We start from the raw sequence: 11,057 nt of genomic DNA on the forward strand, positions 1-11,057 counted from the left end.
TGAACTGAATATAGAACATTGGACTTTTGAAAATATTTTTTGTAGCCAAAATAAAACAACTGTGCGCGAAATTTTAATGTCATCATACCTAACGGTTTATTGATTTTTGTAGGTCAAGCAAGTAAAATTTGAAGTTTAACATTTATTTTAACAGAATCATTTGAACGAGCTTGAACGCAGCTTAAGGGTTGCTAGTTGCTAGGTAACAGAATGTAAACAACAGAGGTAAGAGGTTAGGTAAGAACTTGCTTACTTACTACTAAACTGCTTATATTGTTTGTTTGTTTAAGTATTTTGCATTGGGAAAACAACAACTAGCTAAATTTTGCGATTGTCGTTGGTAGGTACTTAATTTTGTATAATGTTTGTCTGGTAGGCCCATTCATTCATTCGTTTTAGCAAGCTAATGAAGGATGGAAACCTAACGTTAGCTACACCATCATTCATTTCATTTTTTTTTCTTCTCATAATTTTTATCAGAACAAAACAAGCTCCAAATGAAAAAAAATAATCTACTTTCTTCTTTGAGCAGCAGGTAAAGTAAAGTAAAGTGTGCCTCCAACGCCCACTGACAGCAGGATGGACGATCATTGTGGTAAAGTTAAGGCCATTTTGATGGATGAGGAGATTCTGCAGAAGGCAGTAGAGGAGCAAGTCACTCAAGATCAGAGTGGGCGCCTTGCTGTGGCAGATGGAATCCACTTTCATGAAATCCTTAAACTTCGTCTGGACTACAGAAGTGAGAAAAATAAAAAGATTTATAATCAGTGTATGAATGTATATTGGGTTTAGGTATGTGAGAGGTTGTTTGTTCGCAGATATCCTGATGATTGACCACTTATGGGAATTCACGTCCTTGGCCAGGCTTGATATGAACAACAATCTCATAGAGAAGATTGAGGGCCTGGAGCGTCTGGGCAATCTGAAGTGGCTTAGTAAGATGAAGCCTTTATATTTATATCCTGCAACACTTTCTTGTCATAAATGTGCAAGTTTTGGCAAATATATAGACAAAATAAAATAAAAACACCCAATAACTAGCAGTGCTAATGATTCTGAATGTATCCTTTAGATCTGTCATTCAACAGAATAGAGAAAATTGAGGGTCTGGAGTCTCTGCGGAAGCTTGAAGTGCTGAATTTGTCCAACAACAGAATCTCTGTCATTGAAAAAATGGACGGGCTTGAGAAACTCACTCATTTCTGCATTGCAAACAACCTCCTTGGACAGTTGGACAACGTAACTTGCTTGCATTAATCTGTCATACATTTATAAGTAACATACTGCATTTGTATTTCAAGTAGGCTACTATGTTTCAGAATATAGCATTACAGAATGTTTACATAACCTAATGCAAAAATGAATCCATTTCAAAGGTGCTCTATCTCAGGAAGTTTAAGAACCTGTTCACCCTCAACCTATTTGGAAATCCTGTGTCTAAGGAAAACGATTACAAAATTTTCATCACAGGATACTTTCCGACATTGATGTGCCTGGACTACAGATTACTTGACCAGAAAACAGTAAGTATAAGGTATTCTTCCATTAAGCTATTTTTATTGTAGATAATTTGATGACTTTGCCAGCTTTTGTTTGGAAGTTTCTGATTTGCTTTGTTAATAATAAATGATGTGTTTATGTGCAGAAAAATGAAGCATCTATCAAATACCACTATGTCCTTGAGGAGATGAGACATGAGGAGCTGCAGATGCAACAAGATGATCAAGCTGAGCAAAGCCAGAAAGCTGGACTCAAATTACACACAGTAATATAAAGTTCACATTTGGTGATGCAGTTCATTTCCACTGAGCTCTTGACATTTGTGTACATACTTAAGTTCAATTCTACTTTCCTACAGGATGCCTTTGTGGAGTTCCTGAATGGGCCTTGTCTGTTTAAGAGCATGTTCAAAGATGATCCAGAGGCAGATAAATTACACCTGGTTCCTGGGGTGGCTCATTTGCTTCAAACATATCCTTTGTTGTCTTGGCTTTCTTATCCATGCAGGTGTGTTCATTATGACATATAATCTGGGGAAATCATTACATGAATTCCTTAACCCTGCACTTACATTTGAGCACCAAACGGTGGAGCTGTGCACGCAGTTATTTGAAATGGGCTTGGCTGAACATAAGCGAAGAGAGACAGAGGTGAACTCCTTCTTCATAGGTCAGACTCAAGCTGTGACAGACTACCAGCAGAAAGCATTGCAAACGTTGGCAAATTTTGAGCAGCAACACAATAAGGTGAAAAACGGTTATACAAACTTATATAGTCAACTCAGTAAACCTGGTATTAGTATACTGCAGCAGACTATTAATATGTCTTGCATTCACACCGCTCTAGAGGATGATGGAGTTGCAGCAGTTATCAGACCCAGACCTACTGAAGGTCAAGATCAACCACTGTAATGATGAAATCAACCAACTCTGTAACAGCCTCATGACACTGGAGTTTCAGCTGGTCAGCCTGCTGGAGGTAGGTGTGTCTGTGCGTGTGCTTGTATGTGTACACCTTCTGTACTCTGTGAATACATGATTTCCAAATCTGGTTTAAGTTTATTCAGAAAAACATTGTGTGTCATTGACTCAATAATAGAAATTGTGTTAAATATAGATTATTCTCGAGATAAATATACAATAATTTACTTAATACCCACAAAAACTGCATGCCTCTCTACTGTGCCTTTGTTTCAGATTTACTCATTATGTTCACCTCCTGTTCATTTCAGGATATCCTCGAGAAGTTTGACATCACAATCTCGGACATGGTCGGCAACTTCAGTGAAACTGTTCAAGGAATATATCCTTTCTCACTTCTCTCATTGGATTAATTTCCAATGACACTGGTTCATTAGTGCTCTCGGGCTCTTGTCCCCACTATTGAGACACTCAGCTCATACTACATATAAAATCTGGGTCCCAGTTGCAGTTCCTCGCATTGTGCGTTCAGTAATTGAGCCTTAATTAAATGTCAGTGTTTGAATCATACACAATGGCACACAAAGTGTTTGGGTGCAAAATTAGTGATTGTTTAATTTAGATGTTCCATGACATGGTCATACATTTACCCAATGTCGAGATCTGGAGGACAAGTATCATGAGAAGGTGTGTGCGATTGCTGAAGCCACTCTGGAGAAAGTAGCCAAGGAGAGCCTGGAGGAGGACATGCCAGATGATATTAAAATGGTGAGTGTCATCCCTTTTAGGATTACGTTACTGGGACAGTTATAGCCTAATGAGAATGTCGCCAGGACGTTTCTCTCGGTTCTGCTGTTTAATCTCAGAGATAACTGAAGAGGACTGTGTAGAATGTGGGTTATTTCATTACCTTTAAAATAAAGTCAATTACTCATTTTAGCATCAATATGTAAAGAAGTATGTTTATAATTGTAGATACAACAGAATAATAGTGGTCTAATGTGAATGCTGAGGCGAAGGCATTGTTCATTACCCGTGTGAGTGACCTCAGCCTTTCACACCTGTGTTTTCCCTGTGTAGCTGTTTACCGACAGAGACACAGTGATGTCTGCACTGACCACCGGTCACGATAACCACCTGCTGCAGATCAATGGCCGAGAGACTCAGCTCGTTACACGTGTCAATGCCTGGAAAGTGGCCCTCATTAAAGGGGTAGGGAGCTGAAATGACATGAAAACAAACACCCCAATTGATATTTTTATACGGATAGCAAACCTCTCCTCCGTGTCTCACAGTCTTGTTATTGTTTGCTTTTCGTCTTCATGGGTTATTACAGATTCACGACAAAGAACTTAAGCGGAACCGCATGCGCATCTCAGACATCCACAGATACGTGGACCATTTGAGGGAGCAGCTGGAGGAGTTGCAGTAGCTTCAGCAGTAAAACATTTCCCCACAAACATTTGTTTATGTAATGGAACAGGACATTTTCACAACCTGAATGTACAACTGTAGCCAATTTCACTGTTGTTTTATCATTTCTGTATTTGTTATAAAACATAACGCAATAAAATATTTAAGAAATAATTCCACCTGTTCAGTTATTTTTTACGGCCTATTTTTAGGAAGAAAAGGACACTTCAGTCAGTATACTGTTTCAGTGTTGTCACTTGTTCCCCAGCCAACCAAATACAAGTGCATGAGATGTGTGGTGTACACCAAGGCTGGAGTGGTAATGGTGTAACCTAAATTATGTATTTATATAGCTGTTTTTTTAAAATGAGCCAACAACCGGCCCATAAAGCATGGACAGCGGCCCACTGGGTAATTTTCTATACTGACACTAACCTATAGAAGAAAACTGTGTTGTCCAAAAAAGTAACTTAAACTAAAAAAAAGAATAAGCTACTGCTTACTGCATTGTACTCTATTATATTTTTCATCAGAAATCAACAGTGTAGACCAGAATCAGAAAAGAAAAAAATATATATATACAAGAAATATACTACAAACAAATGTATGCACCTATATTTTAATTAACACATTTAGAACTGAAACAATAAAATAAGCAAATTACTGTCCAGATATCAAAATATAAAATTAAACATATATGCAAGTCATCTGACAATGAAGACAATTGTGTCCACTGTGTGTCTTTTTTGTTTTTAGAAATATGTAACATAATTATACTTAAAAAAGCACAAAACTGACATACTATTGCTACTATAGCTATATATATATATATGCTATAAGAATAAAATGTTAGGCCTGGTTTTGGTCTGTTAAATGTAGTATATATTGTCCCTCTCTTGTAACTTTTACCAGAGAAGAGTTCTTAAACATTGGAGTTACTAGTTGGAGGAGCGGCAGCTCTGTTTGGGATCCTTCGGAAACGGCGCAGGGGAAAACGTGCCGGCGCGCTGTTTAAGCTGAGACAGGGGGGATTTCGCACTGCGCTCCCTTCAATTCACCTGGCGAATGTTCGCTCTCTGGCCAACAAAATGGACAAACTGCTTCTCCTCAACAGAACTAACTCGGACTTCTGCAGATCTGCTGCCCTCTGTTTCACCGAATCCTGGCTCACCGAGCGCATCCCGGACAGCGCACTTCACCTGCCGGGATTTAAGCTCATCCTCGCGGACCGTGAAAGGGAGTTCATAAACTGGTTCATCTTATCCCGACACACAGGTAAAAACTGGAATCTGCTAAACCTGTTGTAAAGTCTGTGAAAAGATGGACCAACAAATCAAAGCTGGAGTTACAGGCCTGCTTTGACTGCACTGACTGGAGTGTTTTTGAGGCTGCATCACATCCTGCAACACCTCAGCCACCTGTTTACTGGTTACCACTTATTATTTCATACTATATCATATTGTATATACTGTATACCAATACACCTACCTCAGGTCATAAGGTCATAGGTCTTATTTATTTTTTCCAGCATCCTTTGCACTATGCTCCATCACACTGTGTACATGTGTACATGTATGCATATATGTGTATGTGTTCCTGTATATCATATCCACCTTCAACATGTACATAATGAGAATAGTTTACTCTTGCATCCTTTGCACTCTGATCACTGCACTATTTGTAAATATGTCTATATTGTTTTGTTCATAGTGTGTATATTAGTGTTGTCTATTCTGTAGTTTGTGTCTGATTTTATTTTATTATTATTTTATTATTGTGTTATGGTATTATTGTATTGTAATTGTATTATTGTAAGCACAACGTGAGCAATGTACAATCCTGAGTCAAATTCCTCGTATGTGTACACATACCTGGCAATAAAACTGATTCTGATTCTGATTCTGATTCTGACTCTCCAGGGACATATGCAAGGATCCTGTTCGTGGACTTCAGCTTGGCGTTCAACACCATCATCCCGGACATCCTCAGCACCAAACTCACCCAGCTCACTGTGCCAGCCTCCACCTGTCAGTGGATCACAGACTTCCTGACTGACAGGAGTCAGCAGGTGAGGCTGGGAAACATCACATCCAGATCCCGGACTATCAGCACTGGCGCCCCCCAGGGGTGTGTGCTCTCCCCACTGCTGTTCTCCCTCTACACCAACGACTGCACCTCAGGAGACCCATCTGTCAAACTCCTGAAGTTCGATGACGACACAGCGGTCATCGGCCTCATCCGGGCCAGTGATGAGTCGGCCTACAGACGGGACGTTGATCTGCTGGCTCTCTGATGCGGCCAGAACAACCTGGAGCTTAACACGCTCAAAACTGTGGAGATGACCGTGGACTTCAGGAGGAGCCAATCCACTCTGCCCCCCATCACCACACTCAACAGGCTTTTGTCTGCTGTGGAATCCTTCAGGTTTCTGGGTTCCACTATATCCCAGGACCTGAAGTGGGAGCCCAACACTGACACCATTATCAAGAAGGCCCAGCAGAGGATGTACTTCCTGCGTCAGCTCAGGAAGCTCAACCTGCCAAAGGAGCTGCTGATCCACTTCTACACAGCCATCATCCAGTCTGTTCTCTGCACCTCCATCACTGTCTGGTTTGGATCTGCCACCAAAAAGGACAGGGACAGACTACAACGGACAGTCAGGACTGCAGAAACAATCATCTGTGCCAACCTGCCCTCCATTCAGGACTTCTACATTTCCAGAGTCAGGAAACGTGCAGGAAACATCACTGCGTTTCCATCTCACCCTGGACACAACTGTTCCAGCTACTCCCCTCTGGTAGGCGCTACAGAGCACTGTACGCCAAAACCAACAGACTCAGAAGCAGTTTCTTCCCACAAGCCATCACTCTGATGAACAGCTGATTTCTGACTCACGGTGTCAGGAACAATTCCTGTGCAATAACCCAGTAACTCTGTCTCTAATCAGCACCTGTTTACTGGTTTCCACTTATTATTTATTTATTCACCATTCTCTATTTCAGTGCTGTTCATAATATGTCATATTGTATATACTGTATACCAATATACCTACCTCAGGTCACAAGGTCATAGGTCTTTATTTTCTCCAGCATCCTTTGCACTATGTTCCATCACACTGTGTACATGTATGTGTACCTGTATATCATACCCACCTTCTACATGTACATAATGAGAATAATAGTTTACTCTTGCATCCTTTGCACTGTGATCACTGCACTATTTGTCAATATATCTATATTGTTTTGTTCATAGTGTGTATGTTAGTGTTACTTTGCAATAAAGTTGATTCTGATTTTAGTACTAAATAGAATACAACTCCCAAAGTGCATTGGGGCATATTATCCAATAAGACTCTTGCTCAAGCCGAGCAGCAGTTCACAGCCAATGAAATTCAGGGAAGCTGGATTCTCTAATGAGACGTTGCAGTGTCCCTCCTCAGTGGCAAGTCTGTGGGCTAGCCTGAAAAATTGAGGAAAGTTTTTGGATCACGGGGGTTTTGTACAGCTGGCAGACCCTCCTCATTGTCAGGAAGTTATCAGTTCTCTGTCCAGCTGTGGTTTGCTCAGTCAGAAAGTTAATGACGGTTGCTGACGGTGACACATCTGCGCTCATCATGCCTGTCCGAGCAGAGTGCTGCAGTGCCACTGGCCCGGCCTGCCCATCCTCGGCCTCGCTTGTTCCCCCTGCCCCGATCAACACCAACCAGCCGGGGGTGGCCACGTCGCTGCTGTACAGCGGCTCACAGTTTCGTGGTTATCAGAAGAGCAAAGGCAACTCTTACGACGTTGAAGTTGTTTTGCAGGTAATGTGTTGTTGACATGTTTGGTTTTACCATTAGTTTGTTTATTGTTAATATGCAAAGTCAGCCTATGTGTAGCTGTAGCTGCTAACTTAGCTGACGTAGCTCATTAAGATTTTGTTTTTGATGGTTTCCAGTAATAGTAACACGCTGACCTCATGTCAAACAGACATAACGTGTAAATAAACATCACTTTATGTCCTTGGTAATAGCAAAAGTATGTCTTTGTGAAACTTTAACGTTTCTTTTAACGGAATGCTTATCCTTGATTATATTTGGAAAAGGGAATGTATAATTATAATAATAATAATTCATTAAAATTGATTTCATTCAGAATTTATATTTGACAGATTATAACTCACCTAGTACATTTTACCTCTTAAATACCTTTGTAAAAGCCAAAACAACACACAAAATGCAATGCAATTTTCTACTTGCCAGGAAGTGACTGCAGCCTCTACTTATTGACTGAAAGGTAGTTTCTGCTTCAAATGATTTTCAGAAGAGTTATATTTGACAAATTATAAAACCAAAATTGTCTCCCTTTTTTATTTAATATAATAACATTACATTTTTTAATGACATACTGACCACCAAAAAAATGTCCCCGATTTCATTTCAGAAATCTGATCACCTTATACTAGCGTTGACATTTGAAAGCACTGTCAGCAGACATACGAACAGAAACTATAATACCTGCCTACATTGCTACTTTATAAGGTTTGTCTCAGTTCACAACACCCCTCCTACAGTCTTTTACATCATAAAGAAGAAGGAGAACACGTACCTGTGCCTGTGATATCAAGCCACCTGACATACATAATTATGTGTCATCCTTAATCTTTTTGTCTTGGGCAGCATGTGACTGCGGAGGACTCATATTTGTGTGGATACCTGAAGATCAAAGGCCTTACTGAGGTAAGCAGTAGAAACTAGGTCAGATGTAATAAAACTGACGTTCAAAGACTAAGCACACACTGGTTTCCACGTTTAATCGAGTGGAAACTGGTTTCCTCTTGCTCGATGCAGGTTGTGACAAAGATTAGAGGAAGACAAATGTGAGGCCATTAGGTTGATCCTCTTCTTTCAGGTCTAGACTCTAGTTCTTAGCTTAAGTGTGTCATCTCTATACAATACATTACATTACGCAATATGTGGAAGGGAAGAGGCCAGCAGGATCCTGAAGTGAACTTTTGGCTGTGACAGAGTGGAGTGAAAGCAAGGTGTGTCTCTGTAGAAGTAACAAACCATTTAAATTGGCAAGTTGTTTATGAGAAAATTAAGCCAAGTGTACAATCAGATATTTGCTCACATTTCTGTTATTTAAGCGTGTGTCTGAGTGCATCTGCTTACTGCAAAAACCTATGCACAGGGCAGTAAGTCAACTGCTGATGTATAGTTCATAGCCTGCTGCACAATATATAAGTCACAGGACATTCTGGAAATCTATATCATCCTTATGTTGCACAGCATGGATTGACAGAGCTGTACCCTTCTACACATTTTAAAACAAATATAATTTGCAGGCATGCACTTGGGAAGGTTGAGCCGCCATTCACGCGTCCACTTTTTTTTCCTTTTCTCGTTTTCTCTGTGCACCAGGAGTATCCACTCTCACAACGTTCTTTGCTGGAGAAATTATCAGTCAAAAAAGGCCTTTTTTAACAAGGAAGTGGGACGCAGATGAAGATGTGGACAGAAAGCACTGGGTATGTTTTGTGTTTTTGAATTTAGCTCTATAAATATATAAAGTATATTAACTAACAGTGCACAAATATGGTGCATTCATTGGGCCTGCGTCAAATGATTGTACAGTTTGTGAGTAGCTTTCTATATGATGGGAAAGGCACAGTAAAAGTTACTGCTTACTTTGATGAGACATGTTGGAGGTTCACTCAAACTTCAGTAAGCACCTGTGGCTCTTCGTCTAGCTAATTCGCTGATACGTATGCTCATGTCTCCCCGAAAAGCTTGTAAATTGTGCTATGTTATGTTAAGTCTTTTTGATTTTTTTTTTTTTGGCTACTTCCTGATTGAACTTTATTTCAAAGAACAATGGGCATCTCTTTATTATATAAGCATGTAATTAATAATAATAATTTACGTGACTTTCAGTTAAGGAAATTAGACTTTGCATCCATAGTTGCAATCATTGTCTTGTTGTCACTTCCTAGTTTCTGTTCTCTTACCGGTATGTTTAATTCTTTCCAGGGCAAGTTTAAGCCTTTTTACAAATATGCCAAAAACTTCAACTCGGATGACTTTGACTATGAAGCGCTGGACAACAGTGATTATGTCTTTATGAGGTGGAAGGTTAGTATATAATCTTACTGTTCACCCCTCATCTCTCTCCTCATGTAAGCTTTAAGATCTAACCTCCACTCTTCTTGTTTTCCTGTGCACTCAGGAGCAGTTTCTAGTTCCAGACCACACTATCAAAGACATTAGCGGTGCCTCCTTCGCTGGCTTCTATTACATCTGCTTCCAGAAGTCCACAGCCACTATCGAGGGGTACTATTACCATAGGAGCTCAGAATGGTAACTACCAGCATTACAAAACCAGAATCAATGATTTAAAAAAAATAAATGTCAGTCTCTTTTGCCAAATTAGAACCTGTTTATTTATGCAGATTATTAGTCTCAGTTTACTTTTCTACCTAACATCTGCAGGTACCAGTCTCTAAACCTAAACCATGTTCGAGAGCACAGTGTGCCCATTTATGAATTTCGGTGACAAACAGACACGCACACGAGGATTGAGTCAAGGGAGGGGACTGTCCATACTGCCCTGCGGTTAAATAGGACGGGAACGACAGAAAGAGCCCTTTAGTGCCAAGACTGGAGCTGGACCAGTTTTCCTCGCTGCAGGGAAATAAACATGTGGTCAGACACTCTTCTGGAGGACCGAAAGAGAAAGAAGGCATGGAGACAGAAGGAGAGTTGAAAGGAAGACAAATGATCAACGACAGATGGGCAGTTCTTACAGTTACTGCAGGACTGATGTTTGCCTCGGATTTCATTTTTTATTTTAATTTGTTGGGTTATTTTTGGTGTAATTTCTTTGTGCTCCCATACGATCTGTCTTCATGTAGTTGGGGGACATCAAAATAGATTTCTGTTTTGCCTTAGTGGAGACATGAAACATAATTGCTTTTAAGTTAAGTGCTTCAAAAGAAAAGGGGTTTGTTCAGTAAAGCTTAATTTATTTTCTTACCTTAAATATATGGATGATGATGATGACGATGGGGTTATTGCTGAAAGGTTGCAAAATAAGCAATGACGAGCAGCGATCTACTTTTTATGCAAGGTCTGTGAGACTGTAAGTTATGGTTTGATGCTCAGGGAGGGCATGTTTGGGCAGTATGTATTCATAACTGAAAGCCAACGGAGTGTGGGAATTGGCGGAGTTAGGATTACAGCGATAT

At 40.1% G+C, this 11,057-nt stretch overlaps 2 protein-coding genes across 2 annotated transcripts; both read left to right on the plus strand.

Moving 5' to 3' along the window:
* The first annotated feature begins 36 nt into the window (after positions 1-36).
* Positions 37-4,001, plus strand: drc3 (dynein regulatory complex subunit 3). The gene is made up of 13 exons (XM_038699765.1): positions 37-237; positions 533-739; positions 819-935; positions 1,073-1,239; positions 1,377-1,523; positions 1,646-1,765; positions 1,859-1,971; positions 2,072-2,246; positions 2,347-2,478; positions 2,732-2,802; positions 3,065-3,188; positions 3,501-3,632; positions 3,757-4,001. The coding sequence occupies exons 2-13, from the start codon at positions 580-582 to the stop codon at positions 3,850-3,852; spliced, it is 1,554 nt and encodes a 517-aa protein (XP_038555693.1). The 5' UTR covers positions 37-237; positions 533-579; the 3' UTR covers positions 3,853-4,001.
* Positions 4,002-7,238: 3,237 nt separating this feature from the next.
* LOC119889109 (glucose-induced degradation protein 4 homolog) lies at positions 7,239-10,818 on the plus strand. The gene is made up of 6 exons (XM_038699974.1): positions 7,239-7,635; positions 8,491-8,554; positions 9,238-9,341; positions 9,844-9,945; positions 10,040-10,170; positions 10,303-10,818. The coding sequence occupies exons 1-6, from the start codon at positions 7,411-7,413 to the stop codon at positions 10,364-10,366; spliced, it is 690 nt and encodes a 229-aa protein (XP_038555902.1). The 5' UTR covers positions 7,239-7,410; the 3' UTR covers positions 10,367-10,818.
* Positions 10,819-11,057: the final 239 nt, after the last annotated feature.

Source organism: Micropterus salmoides, unplaced genomic scaffold, assembly GCF_014851395.1.
Source record: "Micropterus salmoides isolate LMB-PRFRI ecotype aquatic unplaced genomic scaffold, ASM1485139v1 Ms_hic_scaffold_10, whole genome shotgun sequence".
Classification (NCBI taxonomy): Eukaryota; Metazoa; Chordata; class Actinopteri; order Centrarchiformes; family Centrarchidae; genus Micropterus; species Micropterus salmoides.